Here is a 24308-nt window from a genome sequence, read left to right on the forward strand (position 1 = left end):
TCCTCCCATCGCTGCGTTCCCCCGACCAGCTGGCTCTCCCAACCAAAGCTGCCGCAGAACGTTTCCCCTGTGCTGAATTCAGAGGCAGAAACAGTGGAAAGGAGCGTGGGGGCGGGCTGAGACTGACCCAGGTCCTCTCCAGATTTTCTTTGCCAACTTTCCTCAGCTCTCTTTCCACAAAGGGGAGGTTGCTGCAAGACAGCAATGGCATGCACATATAAAATATATTAAGTGTATAAAATGCTTTGCAAAGGCAGCCAGGCCTCCTCCAAAGGGAAATATGAGTCGCTCTGGGGCTCTGTTCGAAGAGCACCTAAGGAACAAGGCAAGAAGGCTCTGCAGGAGCAGCCTCCAGCCAGCGCCGTCACTGGGTGTGGGTGAACCGGGCCCAGCAGCTCAGCCTGCGGCCGGTGCTCCGTTCGCTTCCACCTTCCCAAAACCACATGAGTGTTTCCAACCCACCCTCAAGGCAAAAACTGAATTCCTGTTTCAGTTACACCTTCCCAAAACTGCACTGGAATATCCAACTCACCCTCAAGGCGAGACCTGTGCTCCTGTTTCACATACACTTCTGCTCGCTGGGAGATATCAAACCCCTTCTATTAATTCCAGGCACTAAAGGAAACCAAGAGGTTGGGCCAGCTGGAATCTGAGGTTTTGGTTTTCAGGAGGTTCCCCACACAGCTCTGAGTTGAGGAGCTCCCCGGTCTCCAGCAGACGTGCTCCCAAGTCGTGCTAATCCCCTGCAGAAAGGCCATTTACTGCCAAAAACACCCCTTTTCCTCGGCCACAGCCTGTTATCGGTGCACTGGGATGCAGCTCATTTGCACTGGGGTTTGCAGTGCTCTTACCAACATGTCCAGCCACATGAGGTTGGTTTTTTCCTATAAAACCGAGCCCCACAGTGTAGTTCACTGGCATGAGAGTTCTCCCCATCACCCTTCCACCCACAACAAGGGATCATCACCGGGGCTGGGGCTCTCCAAGCAATGGCCAAGCCCATGTTTTCACTCCCAACTTGTCCTGCTTTCTTACTAAATTTTTTTCCGAATAGTATTAGTTCTCAAAATGAGCACATTTGTAGATAAGGACATACCTGAAGACCCAAGCACTTGTGCAGTAATTCCAAGCAGGGGTTTCAGCAAGGCGCTTCATTCACCTATCTATACATAGTTCTACAAACAGACATTCCTGATGTTACCCAGGCTTCCAGCTCCATAAAAGAATATTTGAGAAGAACAGAAGCATCCCTCCTCCACCCTTTAAATTGTATGAACTTCCAAAATTAACAAAAAAAACACCCTAATTTCGAGCCCTTTTATGTGTTCTGCTCCTCTCTCACTCTCTTTTTCTTTTAATTTTGAACACAGCTGTCTGTTGTACTTTCTCAAATGATGCCAGATGCTGGGTTCATCAACCAAACGCATGAAAACAATGGTTTGAAAGCAATTAGAAGCACCGAGGCTGCACCGAGGCTCATATTAAAACGTGATAACACTGTTCTAGTGGGAATTGCGCTGCTACTGCATTTCTGACATGTCTGTGCTGAAAGTGGGGCCTGAGCGAGGAAGAACACACTGGAATTTATTCCTAGAGTAAATGAAGGATTAGCTGAGTTGGAACATTCACAAGGGTTTTTATTACAGCCCCAGCTCCTGTCTTGTTTGAACATCAGCAGATCCTTCAGCCGGTGCTCATGTATCGCAACCATTATGGAAGGAAAAGGGTCGAAGTCACTGAAGCACAGGCCTTGGCTGCAGCGAGGAATGGGAGCTGAGCTCCAGCGATCCCACAGAGCCAAAGGAGCCCCGGGTCAGCTCTCAGCAAATACTTATCCATCAATTGCCCCAAATACGCAGAAGTACCCACAGACACAGCTTATGACCCTGGAAAGTTTAAATCATCACCCGTATTACTGCGGAAATAAAGATCAAAGTCACAATCAGAATCTCCCAGCTTCTTAACAGACACAATGAGAGATGGTCACAGGCCTGAGGAGTTTACAGCCTGGCCATTTGTCTGCACCTGGAGGTCGATCCAGTTTCAAGTTCGGGTTAACGTGCAGCGATGAGACTGGAGGAAGTTGCTGCAGGTTCCCCAGCGGTCCGCTCCTACCAACGGGAACATTCGGCCCTTTCTGGGCTTTAAGCCTTTTCTGCAGACTGAAGTTTTGCAGTAAACTTTCCTGGGCTAGTCCAAGACAACACATTTACATCAGCACCAGACAGTTTTGTATTATTTGCTCACCAGGGTAAGCAGAAAAGGGTTTGTGTTGTTCAGAACACAAACCCCAGCTCCTGCTACAGCCCTCACCACAACTTTACCCTTTTCCACCCCTGAGAACCTCCACACACAGCTGTACATTCAGTTTAAGTTCTTCTCGTTGTTGATTTGCATCAAAACCACCAGACACATCCAGCCCTCCCCACTCCCCGGGCTCAACGCAGGGAGAACTCGTCCATTCTTCCCTGGCTCGTACTCACCTCGGGACGCACGCTCCAAGCGGTACCTAAAAGAGCAAAACAAAGAGACAAGCATAAGCATACGTTATTTTCTTAATGATTTATTCCACCCTGATGAATAAGTTACAGCTGGGAGAATCATTTCAGAACTGCCGCCAGACACCCAGCGAATGATCACCATGCATTTAGTGCAAAAAGCCCCAAGAAGAACAGGGAGTCCCGCAGCCACCAGCCGGCCCCGCTCTCACACTCTGGGCACATCTTGGGTTGACATGAGTTGTTTTAATATGGGAACAGCGCTGGTGAGTTTTGGAAGCAGATCCAGGATTGGGGATAAACCACAAAGTGACCCATTCACAGGCAAGACGTGCAACAGAGGGTTGGTCTATAGGCATTAGTGGCAAGAATCCAGTACGTAAAAATCCAATCAATTTGTTTCCTCATTAAAAGCTTTCACAAAGAAAATGATTTAACACAAACATTCAAGCTACTGACACAGATTAATTAGAAAACAACAACAGAATTCCGATTAAGGGCATAATATTTATTTGACTTGCTTGCTTTGGACAAAGAAAATAGAATGTGTGCGCAGATAGAGGAAACTTTGCTGGGTGAAGGGGCTCGGTGACAGATCCCAGCTGTGTGAGACGGGAGGAACCACGGGGCAGCCGTCCCCGTTGTCACCACCAGCCCTTTCCCGTCCTATGGCAGCCACGTCTTATCTCTGAAGTCCAGAGAAGCGACACCAGCAGCCCAAGGGCAGAGGGACAGCAGAGCAGCTCCATCCTTTTGTTTCCAATCAACATTAACTATTACTTAACGCTTCCTTGGAGAATTCAAACATTATTCAAGACTTGATTTGAGAATCTCCCTCCCCAGGCTCTGGGAGACCCATGTTCCCCTCACCCCGAGTCCAGCACCCCCAGAGCTGAAATACTTTTGTCTCCTGAACAGACTGCGAGACAAGGACAGAAAAATCACTCCTTGGTTTGTGAACTTTTGTCTCTTGTGCTTGAGAGACTGTCCTAATCTCCCCTGAACATGTTTTAGTGATAACATTTACTGCACTAGGACCAAAATGATTTTCTGTCACTTCTCATTCCAGTTCAATAAAAGTATAAGAGCTTTGTTTCTAACCTCTGTCATTTTTAATACAGTAAAATGGTTTAAAAAAATGTAAAATTGAGTTCCATTTCCTACTGGACCAGCAAGCCCGTGTTCGCCTCACTCCGATCAAATTTAAAGGGGGAGGGAAATATCAAAAAGATGCTTTGGGTTTTTTTTAAAGCATAAGGAAACAGTTAAAAATTCTAATCTCATCAGATCAGGATGTGTCTTTAATCTCATGCTTTGATCATTTTCACTCTGGAAAGGCTTAAACAGAGAATGAAAGTTAGTTTAAAATTTAATCGGGAGTGGGAGGAAGATGGTCTTGTTCCTACGGAAGATAAAAGAGTAATGATCTAATTCCTTCATCTGCCACTGACTGCAGGAAAATCTTGAATAAATTACGTATCTTGAGAGCTCAAAAGGCACCCACAGACGATGCCGTGGTATTTTCTGTACGTTCACTTACAGGCTTTCTTTCTTCCTGATGTTTCGGAGGTGTCTAAGCCAGGATGAGCAGAAACAGGACTTTTGGCATCTGTTCCCCCAGCCCGTCCTGCCGGTAACTTCAGCTTTAGCTGCTCAGCAACTTAGATTTCTACAATTTTCAGAGTTGACCTGAGGTTTTTGTTGCTGTTCCTGCATTACCCAAGAAATGCAATTATTTGGGCAAAACACCCATTTCTGCTGCAACAGCCTGGGGAGCAAAGGGGTTGGTTCAAGCACACCCAGGTGAGAGCAGCGCCCAGCCCTGCACAGAGCGGAACAGCAGCACACGAGCCGCTTAGAGCCATTCTCCAAAGTGCGGAGCTTGAGGCCAATTATCCTTCCCAATTAAGACAGGACCAACTGACAAGCGTGTTACACCTTTAACACACCCTGTCCGTGGGTAACAGGCGGTTACACGCTTCATTCTTTGTAGGGGTTTACCCTGAACCCATAGCTACGGGTGGGATCCACCAAGAACAGCACTGGTTAAGGCAAAACACAGCAGAGTTTCCAGCCAAATAGGAAGGTCCCATCCACATCAGGCCTTGAGAGAGGGGAGGGACATGAGGAAAACGCTTGTCAATTCACTAATTTCAGCCAATTCAGCTCACGAAGGAATCCACTAAGAATTTGGATGCAATATGTAAAGTGAGGAACTAACCCAGAACTATCAGATTTCCACTACAGAGGCAAAGCCAAGGGGTACCCTGCCAATGCTTCAACCAAATACATCCTACAGGGATCTCTCCCTTGTGGTTTGTGATGAACCACCCACCTCTCTCGCCTCCTGGGTGTGGATTCTGGGCCAGGCGGGAAGAAGCCACAGATTTGTTCTGCTGAAAACACAACGTGTTTCTCATGGTTGCATTTGGCCTTTGAGGCTCTGCACTCTCAACACGCAAACGAGGGCCTCGCTTTGCTGGAAATGGTGATGTCGCATCCCATCAACGCACAGAAATCCAGTAAAATGTTACCCACGATAAACACACCCGCTCGGGTTTGCTGGAGGGGTCAAACCAGACCCATCTGGGGCTGAGAGCGAAAACTGCTGTCTGGAATCTTATGGTCCGAATTATACAGGGGGCCAAACTGGATGGTTATAATGGTCCCTTTGCAGCTCTAATGTCTATAAAACCCTAAACCCCACTTTCCTCTCAGACTCCATTTCAGCAGGAACCATAAAATAAAGTCAGGTTTCAATCAAATTTCCTGTATTTTCCTGTCCAATTAAGAACGCTAATATCACCACAGATGTTATTAAATTGGATATTTCAAGACAGTGTAATTTGTTTGGTGCACAGGATTTGTTGGTTTTTAATGTTTGCAAAAAAAAAATGCTTAAAAATCAATGCTGTACAAGATTTCAAGCAGGAAAAAGTAATACTAAAATGGGATTGGGGAGCTCACCATTAGCAAAGCTGGTTAGAAACCACTTCAAATGCATTTCTCGGTTAAATGTTCCAGAAGCAGCAGCAGCAGCTATGCAAAGACTCTGGTTACACAGTTTCAATCATTTACAGTCCTCAGGTTTCAGATTAACAATGCATTCACCAGGAAATGGATGGGGAAACAGAGGTAATTTCATCAGCTGGAATGGAAAACGATGCAAATTACTGAAAGGAGGTGAAGCCAGAAGGCACCAAACTGCATTACTGGCAGGGGAACGGCCACGGCCAGGCCAGGTAGGGAAGCAGGTAGGATATAACGGCTGAATCCAATTTGTGCCCCAATTTGTACCAGCACACACCCCAGTGCCCCCCACCCAGAGGATAAAACAGCTTGGGGAGCTCACTTCTAATGCAGAAAATGCGAATTAAAACCCACTCGGCACCTCTGAAGTGACAGGGACTTGCTTTTATTTTTTGCAGAATGAATCTGTATTTAATGGCCAAAGTAAGTGTGAATGAAACCCTGCTCAGCAAGATCATTTCCTTGCTGAGCAAATAAATTCCAGCCCTCTGAAGAACGAGAAGGAGGAGAACAGCACTTTGCCTAATTAAGGACAATGTGCTGGAGCTACAGTCCAGCCCTGGCATTAATGTGCTCAGCTCAATTATCTGCCCATCAGGTCATTCTTAAATTCCTTTTTATCTTGGTATCGCACGTTATTCAGCATAATGAGTTTAATATTGGTAGGAATTACAGGCAGTGCATTTACACTAATGAAGCAAAATTACCCTGAAATTGCATTTTCTTTAATTTCAGTCTTAAAACTTTAAAATCAGGCTGAAAATTGAAGCAATAAATGTAGTTAATATGGTTAGAAGTTTATTAAAACAGGCCAAACACACTGCTTTAGACAGGATTTTGAATGCCTTTCCATTAGTGAATCTTTCACAAGCCTATTGTGAATCGCCACAGAAAGGACCAAGTTTGACCCAATTATTAGGCAAAGTTCTCCTGGTGTTGAGCTGCCTACAGTTCGGCTACACCCGTAAACCAGTAAACCCAGTAGCTCACTGGTTTGTGAGCTGCAGCGGCTCAATGGGATTTGTCACCCAACCCGAGGCTATCACACACCTCCGTTTGGGGTCAAACCACCCTCTTATGGGTGCATGTGAGAACCTTGATAATAATTAAGCCCCTTTCTTTTCATTTCTGCTTTGATATACAACAGGTCTGCCTCGCTCTCCTTGTAGCACTATTACATTTCACCTCAGGGGGAAAAAAATACCAAGAATTTGTTTCCATCAATGCGAACTTGCCTTCCAACAGGGAGTTTAAATGACTAGCTGACTCCAAGGAGAGAGAGGAACGATTTATCTCCATATTTTTAAATAAATCCCATTCTCCCCATCTCACCCCCTGCCATTCTAACTGCTCTAGAAATGTCGAAATGCTGAGGTGAGGTCATTTAACAGCAAGCAGACTTTTTTTTGGCTACTGCTCTTGGCAAAGGACAAGAATGGGCTTGTGTTCCTGAGCAGGTCCTGTCCCCCCGCAGCCCGGGTGTCGGGAGCTACTGCAACCAAACCCTCAGCACCAAGGGACCCGAAACAGAAGCCACCGACAACCTTTGGGGCTTTGGGGGGTCAAGCAAAACTCTTCCCCAGCACCACATCCTCCCCTAGACAAGCGCTGCTTTTTAAGCATCACAAATACACATCCTGTTCAGGACTAGAAAAGAGTCCTCAGCCCACGGTCAGGACACAGGAACTGTTTGAGCTGCCACGCTGTGAGACCCTCATCCCTCACACGGATGTTCCTGGGGACCCAGCGCCTTCCGGGGCTTGCTGTGCTGAGCACCACACAGAGCAATCAGGGAAAGCATTAAAGAAGGTTAGCAACAAAACCAAAGAGATGAGCAGGAAAGAATTGCCAGGCCAGAATTTATATACAAGATATTAGAAAGTGGTGTTGGTAGTTAGGGTCCTGCTTTCAGAAGCTCTCGCACTGTACGGGAAGATAGTGGCCCCTCCCCTGATAGGTGTAGTGTTTCATGTGTTATCTAAGCAGACGGATGTGACGTTGTAAAACTCAAGGTGTATATTGCTTTATTACCTACCAATAAACTCCGTTTGCCGTCCACCACATTGGTGTCTGCGAGCTGGTGAACTGAGCAACCCAAGGGTGGTTACCGTGCCGTTCCTGAACCAGGACACTTATGTTGCAGAGTGAACTGCAGCAAAGTGGGACAGGATCTTGGAGGGGGTGGGGGAAGAGAACTGTTTCAACTCAACAGTGCACTTTAAATAACCAAATGAATTCTGAAAGTAAAATGGTCCAGGGGCTCGTAAGTCAGACACACAGTGACACCTCCCCACAGCCACCGCCTGCAACGCCCCGACACGGCTCCTCAAAAACACCCCGACTGCCCGGGAAAAAATCCACCCTGCTAACACAGGCCGGTCCCTACCTACCGCACTGCTCGCGCAGAGACAGGAACAATATATCCTCCCAGGTAGCACGTGGAGACATAAAGCCCAACCACTTGTTCACATTACAGTCATCAGCAAACCTCCTGGGGGGAGACGTTATGAGGCTGTGGGGAGAGCAGCGATATAAAGACCTGACAGCCAAGTTACACAAGCAGTTATTGAGCCTGGCTCAGGGTAATCATACCGGATGAAGCTCGTCCCTTTTGGAGACGCATGTCTCTCCCCAGTAGTTGAGCAGTTTAGTTACGTCCGTTATGAACGTGACTAACGAAACCCTACACGCCGCGCTGCGCGTCACCCGCAGAGGTGGAACGCAGGGCGGCTCGGGGAGGAGGCGCCTCCGAGGAGCACGGCTGATCGTTTCCTGAACACCCGCCACAAAACCACAGGAAGCTCCCGAAGAGACAAACCTGTGCCTCATCCCCAAGAGCAAGACCCGCTCAGATCCTTTCAAATAAAAAGATACAGTCATCGTTACAGTAATCTCCCACCACAAATCATTGCCTTAATGGCTCAGGTCAGAACAAGGACATCTGTATCCTCTGTTCTGCTCACCCTTTCCAAATGCCACTGAGCAATAAAACACACGTAGGAAATCAGCGGTGCTCTGAGGCTTTGCTCGAGGGCCTCACTTTCCCCTCCAGAAGTACCTGCAATTTATTTCAATAAGCAACAGGACTGAGGCCACAGCCGAACCAGAGCATCCACGAGGAACGTAACAGCCCTGATGCAAAGGCTGCTTCACCCCATTTCCTTCTTGTTTGAGATCGTTTTGTACTGAAATCTTTGTCCCAGGTTGTGTTCTTCGGCTGAGAAAGAGCCAAGGTTGAGTTCTCATCACAGCAGCAACATTTGCCTCAAGACCCTAAAGGCCCAAGTCACCGAAGCCACCCACAGCCCTGGGGCTGGAGCAGCGTCTCCCAGCGCTCAAGCAGCTCCCCAGCACAGAGCGCTGGCTCGGGCAGCACCAACAAACCGCGTTTCCAAGTTTGACTCACACATTCACAGAGTTCCATGCTGGTTTTAATTCATTAAAAATGCATTATATGAAGATAAAGGGCTATCACTTTGAAAGTTGCATATTCTCAGGACAGCTGAAAAAAAAAAAGCTTGAGTTGATGTCTGAATACTTCAGGTTCAGAATTCTGCTTACTTAACTCTTTCCATCCCAGATCAATTCCTGCCAATGAGCGGGATTTTTCAGAGAGACCACAGCAATCTGTTACAAACACGCCATCAGGTCCTTTCTTCTGAAATATCACAGGGCCCTGTTACACACCCCCCGTTCCTCCACTACAGGCACTCCAGCCCTATTTTCCAAAGGCTTCCATCTTCTGCATTCAGCTCATTTCAATTATTCAGGGCAACCCAGGCTGATAATTATGGAGTCCCGAGCTGCTGAGTAAAACTGATGCTTAATTAGCCAGCAGGAAAGATCGATTAAGATACAGCAGGGCATCTTGCAAAGTTCTTCAGTGGGACTGCAGGGAATAGAGTCTGGCTGTGCCCTTCCGAAGGATAAAATTCACTGCTTCTCAGGACTCAACAGCAGTTTTATTTAAACTGGATGCTTAGATCAGTCAGCCACCCTGAGTTTTATTGTCAGGTCTTAACTTCAAGTGACACAACTCATATCTGATAACTAGAGCATTAACAGCAAGGCCTGGATCACGTTTCTAGCCAAAACTATAATGCAGCTGAGGCTCAAAGTTTTATTTAAGCCTCCAGCAACCTTTTTTCTGTTTGTGTTCCTCAGTTTTCCCCTAGCACAACAGAACCACCTTTATTTCCTTCACTCACATACCCAGACAATGCAGCTCATGTTCTTATGCAGAACTTGAACAGTCCCAAGGACATGGGAGTTTGAAATCCAGTTCAGGCCTGAGTGTTAACGCAGGGGGTTCTCTTCATTGCTTTTTACTCTATCCAACTCCAGAAGCCATTCAGGAAATAGATACTTTCAACAGCAAGCCAGCAGCATGAATCGTTGCTCACTGTATTGATTTACCCACATGCCCAAGCATCAAGTGGTGGATTTTTTGCCATGAAATTCTCTCTAGCACAAGAGAGTAAGAAGAACAGGGCCGGATCAGAGACCTGGATGCAAAGAGCTGCACAGACACAGCCCAAGGAGTCATTTTTCTTACTTTGCAACACAAAAATTCCAAACACAAATAATGACAGCTTTGGAGACAGCCACAGAACTGGTTAAATAGGAGAACGCACAAGCCAGTGTGCAGTGCACCCTCACGTTATAACAAGCCCTCAATGTCCATTAGTTTCCAAAGCACTGGCCAGCTAGTGTAATACAGTGTGTGGTATCCCAAGTCACGACACCGTTCTGAAACGCTTTAATTAGAAAAGAACGCGAACACAAACCTGGCTCTGACTTGCTGAAAGCCAAAGAGAATCGCATCCCTCTGCTCCCTGGCTTTCACACTCAAGGCTTCATTCTGCAGTCCATCCGCCAGATAAATTTCAGCATCTGGGAAAGAGAGAATTATAGGTAAAAATAAACCTGTTCTTGGCTAAGGAACCTGGCCCTGGCTGCGCACGGGAGGTCCTGGATGCACCATACCAGGCAGTGTGATCTGGAAACACAAGTCAGTCTGAAGACTTCATTTGGAGAATTAAGACATTGAACTGATTGCGGGTGGAAGAGGATCTAAACATTGCATGTGATTGCAGAACTCCCCTCCAGTTGGTATAAGGCAAATAAGCAGCTGCAAAGAAACCACCAAACAGAAAAAAGGAAGAGGAAGGTGAAACATGGATAAGTCCATTGGTCTAAAGTGCAACTCCACTCCACCCCAAACCCTAAAAATCTGCTGCTGTGAAAGGCTTTTGGCATTAAGTAAGGACGCAGAAGAGGTTTTCCCATTTGGAGGAGGATCCAAAGCGCTTTTAAAACGCCAGCTCAAGGTACCCTCTGACATCTGAAGGAAGCCCCAACCTGTGGTTTTCACACGGACGCGCCTGGTACAGGACAAGCGCTGAACCACCAACCCACACCCCGTGTGTCACACAGGGGCTCTGCAGAGTCACCACCAACACGCAGGAATCTGCGGAAATTTAACCTGGACTGTGAGATTAAAGGATTGTCATCTTTTTGCATCAATATTTATGTTATGTTCTTTACCAGAAACCTCGAAACTAAACCTCATAGAAAACAAACCAGTTCCAGTCACACGTGCACTGTATAGGGGAACATGACCCTTGTACTTGAGCAGCGTTACTGCACGTTTCCCCTCACAGAGATTGGCTTCCATGCTGTGATGCTGGACACCCACGGGCCTCTCCAACCTTTAACTCACACCCCATACTGTGGCACTAATGGCAGTTTAATATCCTACGTGCAAGACTTTGAGCTCCTTCTGCTCCAGCTGTGGGTCCAGAAGCCAGCGCTGTGTAACTGCCCCAGGAACCTGCGCAGCTCCTCTGCCCGCAAGCACAGCTCAAGATCAAAATGCCACAAGAGAAATTAACACCTTTTCCTGTTAAAATCACGAGTCTTCATTTCTTTTTGTTGCCTACTCAATAACTCAAGAAAGGCTTAGAGCTTGGGAGTGACAAAAATCAATCAAAACTGCTTAAAGTGATGAGCATCTCGAAGGAGCCAAAGGGGAGTGCAGCCGAGGGCTGAGCATTGCTCCAGGCCCACACCCAGCAGCGGTTTGGGAGCTCCAGGACCACAGAGGTATCAGGTCAAAATACCTGCTCATATCAATTCACTGCTATTAATAGGAATTTAGCCCTAGCTGGCCTGCCTGGGCTACCACAAAGGCTTTGCCAGAGCAGCTGAGCAAAGCTTTTGAAATCCCAGGCCAATCCTGTAATCCTAAACTAAATTTCATTTTCGGTACACCTCTCGCAGTTTTAAACTGGTTTTGTAGCTTAGATGTACGATTATGGTGATTCTGTGGCTTACACCACTCACAAATTTCATAGGAAGCATCCAAGTACCTATATCTGAGCACAAAGGATATCTCTTACTGCCTAAGAACAGATGAGGCTAAGGGGACAATTTATTATATACAAACCAGCATAAAACCAGCACAGTAGAAAAGGGTCAGCAAGAGAAACGCCATTGGGGTTGCGTTTCCCCACTGAAAGAACAAGCAAGAGAAACAAAACTGCTCCCAGAACTTGTGCAAATATCAGTTGCATCCTTCTGGCGTTTTTAAGCATAGATTAGCTCCATGAGTATGCGATTAGCTCTAATATGGTATTTACTTACTGGGATGTCAGCACAGATCAGCTGCTGGATAAGTTATGGCAGAACGAGGGTCAGTTCTGCAGAGCAGGCAGAGCTGCTCGCAGAGCCAGCCCTGATGTTTATAGCACCAGGAAATGAAAAAGAAAGCCTAACCATAAACTCTCCGAGTGGATCAGGAAGAGCAATATGTAAGCAGCTCTAGAGTAAATCACCCTAATGTTAGTTTTACTGCTTGTCGGTAACATTATATTCTTGATGTTTATAGATTGCTCTCTGTGATCCACTCTGAAAGTTTACAGGACTCTCCTTTTCATTTCCTGCAGCTAAAAAGGTAAGAGCAGGGAAAAAAAAGAGTTGAGATTTCATCAAGTGTTTCAGGGGAGTTTGTAGAGGCAATTGCAGTTATCCACTTTAATCCTGCAGGAGATGCACAGCATCATGAGAATTATGTCACAGCCACTGAAGCCCGGGTAGTAAATAACCTTTTAATGGCAGCACTAAATTCCAGGAGTTAATCAGCACTCAACAAGCAGAGCTGAAAGGTATTAAGGTGCCATGTGTATTCTCTCCGCGCACACACACATTCACTTTTTTCCTCTCTTCTCTGACATCGGAAGCTCCAGCAGGAATCCCACACTGCACAGAGGAACCGGCCCCATAGAATCACAGCGTTAGAGCCACGCAGGATAGAGCTGAGCCAACCAGCCTGCTCCAGCCCTCCCGCAGTCCATCACCCAGCCGCCTGCAAAAATGAGCTTGGAAAAGTTAAGGACACCTATTGACACAGAGTGCAGGTACCTTGAGCTTCCGTGAGACTACATTAATATTTCCGAGATGCGTCCCAAGACAGCCCGGGGTTTGGAAAGCCAGCTGTGTCATCCCCTGTCCCGCTTGTCAAAATAAAAGCTGTGTACTATCACACACAGCATTTCTTGACTTTTCTGCAAGCTCAAGAATGGATGGTTTAATTGTGAAACAACATTTTTCAGAGGAGCCTTCCTGCTTTTGCAGGGCTGAGTCGGAAAAAAAACCTTGAGACCTGAAGGAATTGTCATCCATCCTCCGCAACACACTGAACGGGACATCGTCCCCTGTCCCACGGGGGAACTGAGAACATCTCCCCGGTCTCAACCCCAGTTCCCCGATATTTGGATTCTGGAGCTACTCGTGATGCTGTGTTAACGCTGACTATGGCTTAGCAGCCCTCACAGAGCATTTCACGGTTTGGCTTTGGTTGGGCTGTGCAGGTGCCGGCACAGGCTCCCCGGGTGGCACCTGCTCCGTCCCCTCCTGCTGTCCAAACCACGGCAACAAGGGCTTCTCAGAGCCTGAAAGACGAGGATGGAGCGAGTCAGGAAAGGGAAGGCAATCACGCTGCCAGGCTGCCTTTGCTGCTGCAAACAGAACCAGGAGCCCTGGGTTTGTCAGAGATGTATCGCATTTTATAGAACAACTGTTTCAGCCTTCAGGAGAAATTTGTACTCAACAAACATGAAATACCCTTAAGCAAAAGTACTTTTAGAAGGGACCTGACTGAGACAAAAGTGAAACTCTGTGCAATTAACTGACAACATAGTGTTAATTAAACTTGCATTGCTTATTTGCAAAGTGGAATTTAACAATAATATAATTGTCACAACCGCTTCTACTCGTAAACAGAAAATAGCAAGCATTGGTAAGTGTTGCAGGATTGCAATGTAGACAGAATAGCTACATTGTGTTGGTTTTAAACCACCGCAATCTCGGAGCTGTCTGACCCAATAATGACACAACGGTTCCCAGCAAGCCCTTGGCTGCGTGTACGCCGTCCTGCACTACAGACCAGACCTCACGCAAGGAAACAGAAGTTATTGCCTGTACATCAGGACATATTTCCTCCTCTATTGGTAATTCTTTTTTAAATATAAGAATCTTTATGGTAATGCAGTTTACAAACACTGCAATAGCGTAAGCTCCTCCATCTCCAGCCTGCATAGCTAGAAAGCTCCTCAGCCACGGGAAGGCCTCAACACCACACAGATTGTTAAGACACAGCAAGTTTAATACAGAGGTATGTGACATGCAATTAATCTCCATTCATAGCCTGCTGTACTTGTCAGCAAACAAAGGCTGTGCTTTAGAAGGAGATCTGAAGCCTTCAATTAAAAACAGTCAGCTAACAAGAAAATAATCCAAGTTAAAGGAAGGTGGCAGGTGCAGAAATGAGTTGTTTACAGAAGTGTCAGCACCGAACAATAAAGTGCTGCACATCAAAAATGTGAAAGGGTGAACTTCACTGAAGGCCCCGTGATTAAAAAAGAGGAGAAAATTTACACCTACATCTGGGGGAAGACACAAAGCATTTGGAAGAGAGCTCAGACGGATTGGGGGCTGCGGAGCCCCGGATGGGCAGCGATCCCACGTCTCGGAGGGAAGGGATGGTGCTCGGCGCTGCCCGGAGCTGCCACAACAGGAAACTAAAGGTCACCCAGCCCCAGCACAACCGCCCGCAGTGAGCGCTGCGATGCTAACGGTCCTTCCCAGCACCCACACCTGCACAGGACGTGGTGGGGACACCACAGCCCAGCCTGCAACACCGAGAGAGAGCACAGCATGGACACTCTGCACGGTCCTTCTCCAGCCAGAGCTTGCCTTCCCACACCATGGGGGCTGCAATGATTGCAAAGGTCTGTACAGAACTTAAGTTTGTGAAGCATATTTTGATAGAAGAATTTAGCATAGTTTCTGCTTGGCTGGCCCACCACTCCAATGACTGGAGGTGTTGCGGTTTAAGATTGCGAAAAATTCACAAAACCCAGCTTCAGAAGGCTCCTGCCATGTCACAGTGCACTGCAGCGCTCTGCTCACTCTCGGAGGTACCCAGACCTCAGGAGACCACATTCCCGTTCTTAAGCACAAGCGGGCCCTGCAGCCAGCGCTGCTCCCAGCTTCACCCCCATTTTCAGGGGGGGTGAAGCTTTCCTGAGGCTGCACCCCCACACAGCAGGTTTGCCCACTTCACCCCCAGTGCGACATACAACACTTGCACAACATCTGAAGCCTGGAGACACCACCAGCCCAGACACAACAAACGGCTGCCCAGGGCTCACTGCAGCTCCTGTGACCCCTTGTCCCCACCCCGTCCCCCCCAGCCGTGCTCACCAGCAGTTCCACACGGTGGGACAGCTTTGGGCAGGGCCAGAGGACACCCCTCAACCCTGCACACACTGCCTTCCCCTCACACAGAGCCTGGAGCAGCAGAGCTTCCCACCCTGACCCAGGCAGGGACCCACTTCTGCTGCCTTCTCACCAGGTTAACCTGGGGACCCCAAAACCATCAGCCTTGGACAAGAAGCAGCTCCCACATCCTTCCCCTCCCCTCTCTGGCTCAGCACAGGGAGGTACAAAGACCCTTTTGGTTTCTTCCCCTGCAACCACAGCAGCTTTCCCCCATTGAGCAGAAGGGGAGGAAGGAGGATTTTGTGGTTACCTTCCAGGAGTCTTTGGATCTCTTCTGGGATCATGACACCTGCCACCTCCTTTGCACAGGATCAAGCCTCCTGCTGCTGCTCCCGTCCCCCGGGGCAGGGACGGCGAGAAAGGAAATGGGGGCGGGGACACCCCAAGGAGGCAGCAGGAACTGCTGGGCTCTGCTCAGATGCCTGTCCTGCCCAGCTCACCCCTCCTCATGCAGGCAGCGGGATGCCCAGCTCTGGGACACCAAGTTCCTCCGAGTTCCTGAGCTCCAGCCAACAAGTGCCCGATCCACCCCAGCAACAGCAGAACCTGCACACCTGTGCTGGATTTATAACCAGGTGGCACTTAGGTGTGCATCTCCTTTATTATCACACAATTCAGCACACCTGTGGGTAGAGCCATGAGCTCTGTGAGGCCACTGATTGAACCTCCAGTGCCTGTTCCCAGCACAACAGGAGCTGGGGACTGGGTCTGTTCCAGGCCAGGCCAGGGCAGGGCAGGGCAGGTTAGGTTGCCTCCAATGCGCAGGGGAAGAGAGCGGTGCTTGAACATTCTGCAATAAAACTTCCCCTCTTCCTGCATCCTGCATAGGAAGGGGCTTAGATTCTAAAAGCCATCCATGTTTCTATGGCTTGCCCAGAGAAATAACAGGGCTGTGCGCTTTAACTTGCTTTATGACAGGCAATAAATGTAAACGGCACTCTACAAAACAAAAATGGCATTGCGTTAGATTAACCCACAGCCCCGCATCTGCTCCTCTCCTATATAAATGAATTAACTCAAGCTGACTATGAGGATACCACAACTATTTTTCATTCTTGCCTTCCCAAATTTTAGGCTCAGTACTGACAAATCCAAAGACAGTTGTCTTTATCTGAAGCTCAACAATGATTCCAAAGACCAGTTCAAGATTTCCCATAGGTTAAGTGTCGAGGATCCAGTCCTTACTTTGCAGTATCCTGGTATCAAATACTTCTCATTATAAAACATAGAAATTCTGCACAAGCTTGCCACTTTTGCTTTTCTAGTATTTTGTGCCTGCCATGTGATCTTTAGTTATATTTCCCAATCTAGCAGATGTTGGAGATGGCACAAAGGACAGTGCAGGGGCAGTGCCGGGGGTTCTTGTGCGGGACGTGCACACACACGGCAGCAGTCGTGCCCATCGCAGCTCCCACTCAGACAGGGTTTCATGAGTCAGGAGTCAGAAAACTGAGTCTTCTATGGGAGCAAACCATGAATCTCTATTGACTGCCTGCGGCTCCTGACACATTTGAGTGGTTCTGATTGTATGCAAGAAATGGTAGCGCGTGGAGGTGGATGTGTACGGTAGATGGATCTGTATATGTGTTCTCACCTGGAGGTGTTTAGGGATAAATATTTAAACACTTCTGTGTAGAAATCCTAGTCAGTTGATTATAGACTACAAATAAAAAGCAGCTGCTGCTTGCTGAGACTAACTTTAAAAATTACTTTAGAAAGGAATGAACTGGGTCCCCTAGATGGAAGAAACTGCCTTCAGATATGCCAGGAAGATCAATAAAATCTGATCAATGCATATCTTGAAAGAAGTAGTGTTCATGCAATTGCAAAGAAAAGGGTCATCTCACACGTTCTCTGCATTTCTGTAGCTCACATAGTAGTCTGAAAGCACAGTGTGGTAAAGAGTGAACTAAAAGATACCTGGTCAGTGAATCTTGCCCAATAACTAAACTGATGTAACATATTTAGGGTCTGGAAAAAAGTTTTCCTTTTGTCAAACTATCAGTGACTTGTTTTGCAAGTGTTTTGTGTGGGTTTGCTTTCCTTTGCTGCCTTGGGTGTGATCACTGCATAAGAGCATATGGGGATTTCATCAAACGAGTTTCCTGCTGGTGCAGTGTTTACAGCATCAGTAAAGCTCTAGATCTTTGCTGCTCCAGTTCTGAGGTGCAGTGCAGTTGTGATTGTTGGCGTTTTGCTGCAGATCCTGGGGTCATGGTAGAGCACTGCGCACAGGCCCCGTGTGGAGGCTGGCACCGTTTCACCCGGGCTGCGCCTGCACCACACGTCATCCTGCAATTTTGCCAGCTGGAGACAGGGCCCAGCACCTTGAACGTCCCCTCAGGCCCCACAGGAAGATTTTGTCAAGACCAGGTTGACTGTGCAGCAGCTGTTCTTGTTATTAAATCCATTTTATGAAGGAATACTGAGGCACAGAGCCTCAGCTGCCATGGGAGCATAGGTGCTACTACCCGAAGCTTTAGCACGGAGCCAAGCGTCCCAGTCAACCCATGCAGCTGCAGATAGAGCCAGGCAGACTGATTCCCAGGCAAATAGTGGGTTTTTTCTTGCCTTTTTCCTTGCCACTTTCATTTTTTAATGTGTGAATAGGTTACAAATTTAGTTTAGTAGGAGATGGAGGACCCTGGCGGGGACCGGCACCTTCCACTGCATCATTGGTGTGTAGCATCAAGCTTTATGGGCTCTAGATGTAGAGCTGCCTCCCTACATGATAAAAGCCCCACCTTAATCATTTTAGGTCCCAAGTTCAGCAGACAGGCTCTCTCCTAATGATATTCCGTTAAATGGACAAATTCCTTTGAAGGCTTGTCTCGCTTTGAAATCCAATTTCACAGGAAGCCAGATGCGATTGGGTGTAGCTATGGAAACAAAGCAGAGCAGCCTTAGAGGAGCTGAGCGACGCAAGGTAAAATGTGAGAGTCAGAGTCCTTCACTGCGCTGTCGGAAATATCGAAGGATCTGGAGAGGTTGGCAGGAACCGTGTCCCGGCGCTGGCTGCTCCGTGTGGCTGGTACCGGGCTGTCAGGGGGGTGAGCAGCCAGCTGACTGTCACACAGCCTGGGACCCAACGCACAAAACGGGGGGCGCAGACTCGCCGGTCCCCGTGTTCCCCCTCCCTGCTGCTCCTGCACATCAGGATCTCAACCTTCCCCTGGCTGCCATTCCGAAAGGTTAACAACAAAAGGGTAACAAGGTTAAACCACAAAGCCCTGGCTGATAACAGCCCTTTCAAGCAGCTGCACTGAAATTAATCTGAAACTTCTAGTAATTAGATAAGATAAGGATGTGTGCATGCTCGTGCGGGCACACGCTGACCCTGGGACACCCATTGCACAAAAGAGGTGGAGGATCACAGGCTTCATTAAACTGGATCAGGTGATTTGTTCACCTAGTCTGGGGCTGCAGCATCGAAAGTACATTTCCAGGCCCTTTATTCATCTTGCTCGATAGCCCTGGATAGCACACTGACTTGCCCTTTTGTCCTCCCTTCCCAGTACTGTAGTTCCTGCCAATTCAGAGCAGCCTCTAATTCTCACTTTTTCAGAGCAGATGCTAGTCCATCCATTTCTGTATCACAGCTCCTGCCATTCCAGGGCAAATTGTTGGACCACTGGGTGTCATTTGCTGCCTCTGACAGTGACCAACAACTCAGAAAAAAGGCAACTTTCCAATCTGGTAATGCACCTGACTGCTTGAATAATGTCTCCTGGTTTACTAATCAGCTATGCCATGCTAATGCTCTGCTCTAATCCCAGAGTTTACATGCTTATGTCATTTCCATTGTCCGACAGCTCGTGTATCTTTTCATGTGACTAAGTCATTCACTTAAAGGTTGGTTACAATCCTCCTAAAACCTCTTTCGATTTTTAAAGCTATGTGGTCTCCTGTTGTCTTCATAATTCGATTCTGCACCTCTGCTTCACAAGGGCTTGCAGGTTACTGTTCATCAGTTTCTGAAGCCAAAGAGAAACAAAAATATGACAGCAGCTCTGAGTTATGGTAAACAGATCTGGTCCCAAAGCAAAACTAAATGACTGGACCTTGCTCCTGGCTTAAACCACCAGACTCTGCATTCGTTTACCTTCCAGACATGCTGCATTTTCTCTGCTGTGAAGGCTTCTCAGAAGCAAGCAGGTGTGTTGAGCTGTATTTATTAGAGGAACTGTGAACGTATAGTAGCTGTTTTTCATCATTCCAACACATTAGTCACAGTAAGACCCCACCGAAATGTTCCACTAGCACACATAAACCCCTGAAAGAGTTTATGCTCTCACCGGATGAGGTGAAGTACAGAAGAGAAACACAAGAACACCTCAAGAGAAGACCTTGGGAAAATAACCCAGCATGTTGGTGCCTGAGCTGGTGTTGGGTTGTGCCAACAGAGCCTTGTGCCCGCACCAAGGAGCAGGAGGGCAGAGTGGGAGCAGCTGTGGACCGGGAGGGATGGAGGGAGAAGGCTCCGAGTCTCAACACGTCACGAGGTGACAACACAGAGGAGGCATCTCCCACCAGCACCTTCTCAGCAAGCTTGAGATCCTGCACGTAGACATGGGGAATGGGTAACACCACTGGGGTCCTAAACAGGACACAGCTCTGAGACAGCATTTCTGGAGCTGGCCAGCAGCAGGAAGGGAAGGACACTCATACAGGAAAGGGTTGGAATGATAGGAAGCCAGAAGTGAGCGGTGAGCTGAGCTCCTGTGGAGGCTGCTGCTCCTCGGGCTGACGGATGGGCTGCAGTTTAATGCGAAGGTGATATTGATCCCTTGCTGTTGGGTTACAATGTGTGATGGAGCTGCCCTTTGCCCTGTAGATGTGCTGTAGCACCTCTTCTCTTTCTCCCAATCCTCATCAAACTACTTTAATGACTCTTGTATTGACAACATGGAGTCTTAATGAGGAGGACTGCCACACACTTCATTAAGGCTGCAAAGGGGACACTTCCTATAAAGAGCGAGGACCAAGGGCTGCCATGGAGGCTGAGAGAAGGATGGAGCTGAGGGGGATCCATAGTCCTGCAGAGGAGGAAGAGCTCCCTGGCTGTTCCAGAGAGACAGCAAAGATTTAGGACAAAAGTCCACATGTCCTGGGAAGGAGAGGATTGGGGAAGGAGAGAACAGTCCTAGAGAAGAGTCTTGGTGGACACAGAGGACATGGCATGAGGACTCCTTGAATCTTTTTGTTCACAGTGAAGATGAGAGATGAAAAACTGTTGGATAGCTGATGGCTCAATTTAACCCTGATATTATTATTCAGTACAACAATAACACAGAGTGTCCAGGCGGCTGTGGAAGGTGGTGGGCCACAGCTCAGTATAAAACCAGTTCAGAGACCTCTGTGTGAACATCACATCATCACCCTTGATGGTCCTGAGATTGTCATGGACAGTTCAATGATGTTCCAGATTAAAACTGGACCAGCCATTCGAATCTCCTACCTGAAACCAGCGCAAAAAACAGATTTGGACTCGAGGGTCTGGATTCAGAAGAGCCTCAGATGTGATGTTCTAATGCAGCCCTGCTTTTGCATTAACATCCATAAATCTCCATCCATCATACAGTTCTATTTCAATTATTGAGCCAATTTCCAGACACTTTTATGATGTATTGTTTGATTTTATTAACTGGAGTGAAGGTTTAAACTCACTGAATTCCCATAGTAATCTTGCCCTGTAACCCTACCCACCTTATCAAATCTTGCTTAATGAAATGCAGGCATCTGTCTTAATGGCTTTCAAACTATGCTATGTAGACTGACCCAGATGTTAGTTCATAAATAGGAATATTTGAAGGTGTTAAACAGGGTAGCTGGAGACAGAAGTAGGTCCCTGAAGTGATCTTTTCTCTTACGAAGAAATCAGTGATATGGGAGAAATTACTATAAATCTTCATGAAGAAAAATGAGAGCCAGAGGCCTGGGGAATGGAACTCACCACCACAAGCAGCACAGCGATGGGTTCGGTCAGAAATCATTTCCTGAAGAAACTGATTATTTTGGTAGAAATTTAAAAAGCAAACTAGTTTGACTTAAGACCAAAATATTCATCCGAAGCCTTTTGCCTGGGGACTCTGGCTGTTCTGCTGTGCGGAAGCAGGAACTTGGATGTCCCAGCTGTGCGACCAGGGTTGGTGGTCGGGCCGCGTCCCTGTGCGGCTCAGCTCATTCTGGTAAAGAGTTTGTCCTCAGGGGCCACAGCACAACCTGGAGAAACGGCCCAGGGTGGAAAGGGGAGCACGGGACCCGTGTAAACCATCACATGAAGCACTGGGATTATGTCCAACATAACGTGCAGCGTAATAATATTTGTAAGTCGAAACACATTCCATTCCAGGTAATTGAGGGTGTTTCATTATTGAAGAAGAAAAAGAGAATCTTTGGAAAACAAACACTTTTCTTGGGAGAAAAACATCATTCTTTTTTGCGTTTAAGAAATAGCAAAACTAAATCCAGGCAGTGTGGGAAGCAGCCCTGCAATGTGATGGACACAACAGCAGGGGTTGGCTGCGAGTGTTCCCTGCCTCGCTGTTCCTTCAGAGCCGGGGTGGTGAATAAGCCGTGATTTTTGTCCCTCAAGGGTTTTTTAGTGCCACGCTGCATCATCTCAGCTCTCCAGCCTCTCCTTCCCCACAGCTGCTCTTGTTCCACACTCATGAGAAAGAAAGAAAAACTGACAAGGCTGCATGACAATCTGGTATTTAGTGTGACAGTTAAACTTAATGATATGGGAGGCATGTTAGGCTGTATTACAAGCCCATTATCTGCGAGCTTGGATATTGGAAGCATTACATTATTAATTAAACACAAAAATGACTACCATTAGTCGGCGATCTTATCTGCTAGAAGAACTGGAAGGCAGAAGTATTCCCTAAATTCAAGAGCTTATTGTATCATTCCCGTCACTTTGTAAAACAGTTACCCTTCCGTTTCATGCTTGTCAAGCAATCAATGAATGTTTGTAAACTGCTTTGAGATCTTCCAAAGAACGATGCTACAGTTTATAAATGCAAAGTGTTACTACAGTTCATTCAGTATGAAATTAAAGGATAGAACTTGCAGATGCAAGAAAATTCGGCTTGAAAAATGCCCCAAACGTACGTGCAGCTGTTATTATGTTGCCCCCTTCTGCCAGATGCTGTAAACACTCTTATGCTAGGGACATATTCAGACATGACAGAGCTGCTCTGAAGGTGAAACCCTAGAGACATGTTGGAACTAACAGCATTAATGCTCTTAGCGCTCTTCATGCGCAGATTTCAGAAGATTTCCAGTGCACAAACGCAATCTCCATGCCGTGGCTCCAGCCATCTGGCAGTTCTGCAGATCTGACCTGCGTGCCGCTGAGTGTTTGTGGGTGAAATTACACAGCAGACCTCAGGAAAGGTAACCGAGTTCCCCATGGGAATGCAGAAACCAGACCAGAGAAGCAGCAGCCTCTACTGCAGCAGGATCACCCAGATAAACATTACAGCTCACTGTCTGGACCCAGCCTGCTCCAGGGACTGGGTCAAAGTCTGTAGAAGAGCTTGGAATCTAACCTGAGTATCCTAAAGGCGGCTTCAGTGCACCACTCCTAGAGCAGGGCTTCCTCTCCTTCATCACCTTCTCACCTCCACGCAGCTCCAGGCAGTGCCCGTCCCTCTCTGCTGCCCCTGTTTCAGCTCAAAAAGGGATGGTGGCAACTTGGGTGAGAAGTTTGGCCTTTCTGTTGAGTCACTGATTAGTATAAACAATGGTGTGTGCCTTTTGGAGTGGTTATTCACACCACAGATCTTTAGCCAGTTAAGTGCCCAATTATCCCACTAAGTCTGAAAATCTCCTTTCCTTCTCTACTTTTCTCTTATCTCCTCTGGTGTAATTATCTGCTACTTTGTATTGTGCTTCTCTAAACTTCTGCAACCCCCTGCTTTTAACCTCCACTCTCTGTTTCTCCACTTCTACCCCAGAGTAAAGGGAGATCATTCAAGGTGAAAGAGAGGGCAGTGGAGAAGTGCCCTTCATGGGTAGGGATGTGCTGCCCCATTCTCTCCTGCTCTGCATTTGCATGGCTTTGGGGGATGCACATATTAAAGGCTATGGAGCTGTAATCCACCAGGATTACAAGGGTTTACAATTTCAAATCAAAGCATTACAAAGGTCACATATCCAACCCAGAGCAAGCTGATCTGGGATTCCAGCTGATGCCTTTTCTTTCTCACCTCCTCCTGAACCAACTGATCTCTTAGTCATGGCTCTGCATCCTCTGTCTGCAGCACTCACAGTGATCACTCTTGTGGTGCCTGAACAATGGATCTGTGACACTGAGCTGGGCTCCAGGGGCTCCGGAGCTGGTATGCAAACTCTTATTCTTTGTACTATGATAGCTTTGTTGAATCTTTTCATAGCGCAGGTTTCTGCTGGGACAGGCAAGCGGGGCTCAGAGATGCCCCCAAGAGTTTACAGTCAATGCATGAGGCAGCCGACAAGAGGGGGAAACAAAGACTTGGGACCTTAAGAGGTGAAGGGATGAGAGTTTAGTGGAAAACTCAGCTACACACGCTGGTCCCATCCTGTCCAGCTCCCCACCAGCACCCCTGCCTCCTCATACCACAAAGTGCCCTGTATGGATCACTCTGTGTCTTGCTCATATTTTAGCCCAGCCTGCTGGTTAGGTAAATCAGTGACGCTCCCTCGTGCTGGTTCAATCGTAACCATGATGGTTCTTTTCTATGTACCATATACGTTAAGATGTACATCTCCAGCTCTTGCTCCCTGCTGTCTGTGGAGGACAGCTACCCACAAACTGAACCTGCAGAACTAATGTTCAGGGGGAGGAAGCTCAATCTGACCCACCTGGGATCACACAGAGAACCACGGAAGAACCTGAAACTGAAGCAACTCAGCTCCCAATGAATGCTTTAGCTACAAACTTCCCTTTCT

The 24308-nt window shown here is 47.4% G+C and overlaps 1 protein-coding gene across 2 annotated transcripts in view; it reads right to left on the bottom strand.

Moving 5' to 3' along the window:
- The window catches only part of SKAP1 (src kinase associated phosphoprotein 1), a 125699-nt gene extending 109982 nt beyond the window's left edge, over positions 1-15717 (bottom strand). For both annotated transcript variants that reach the window (XM_065856319.2, XM_071818141.1), the window contains exons 1-3: positions 15622-15717; positions 10316-10421; positions 2484-2509 (exon numbers count right to left, since the gene is read on the bottom strand). In XM_065856319.2, the coding sequence (XP_065712391.2) occupies positions 2484-2509; positions 10316-10421; positions 15622-15655 (166 nt within the window). In that variant the 5' untranslated portion in view covers positions 15656-15717. The remainder of the gene's footprint in view (positions 1-2483; positions 2510-10315; positions 10422-15621) is intronic.
- Positions 15718-24308: the final 8591 nt, after the last annotated feature.

The sequence above is a fragment of the Patagioenas fasciata genome, chromosome 22, assembly GCF_037038585.1.
Source record: "Patagioenas fasciata isolate bPatFas1 chromosome 22, bPatFas1.hap1, whole genome shotgun sequence".
Taxonomy (NCBI): domain Eukaryota; kingdom Metazoa; phylum Chordata; class Aves; order Columbiformes; family Columbidae; genus Patagioenas; species Patagioenas fasciata.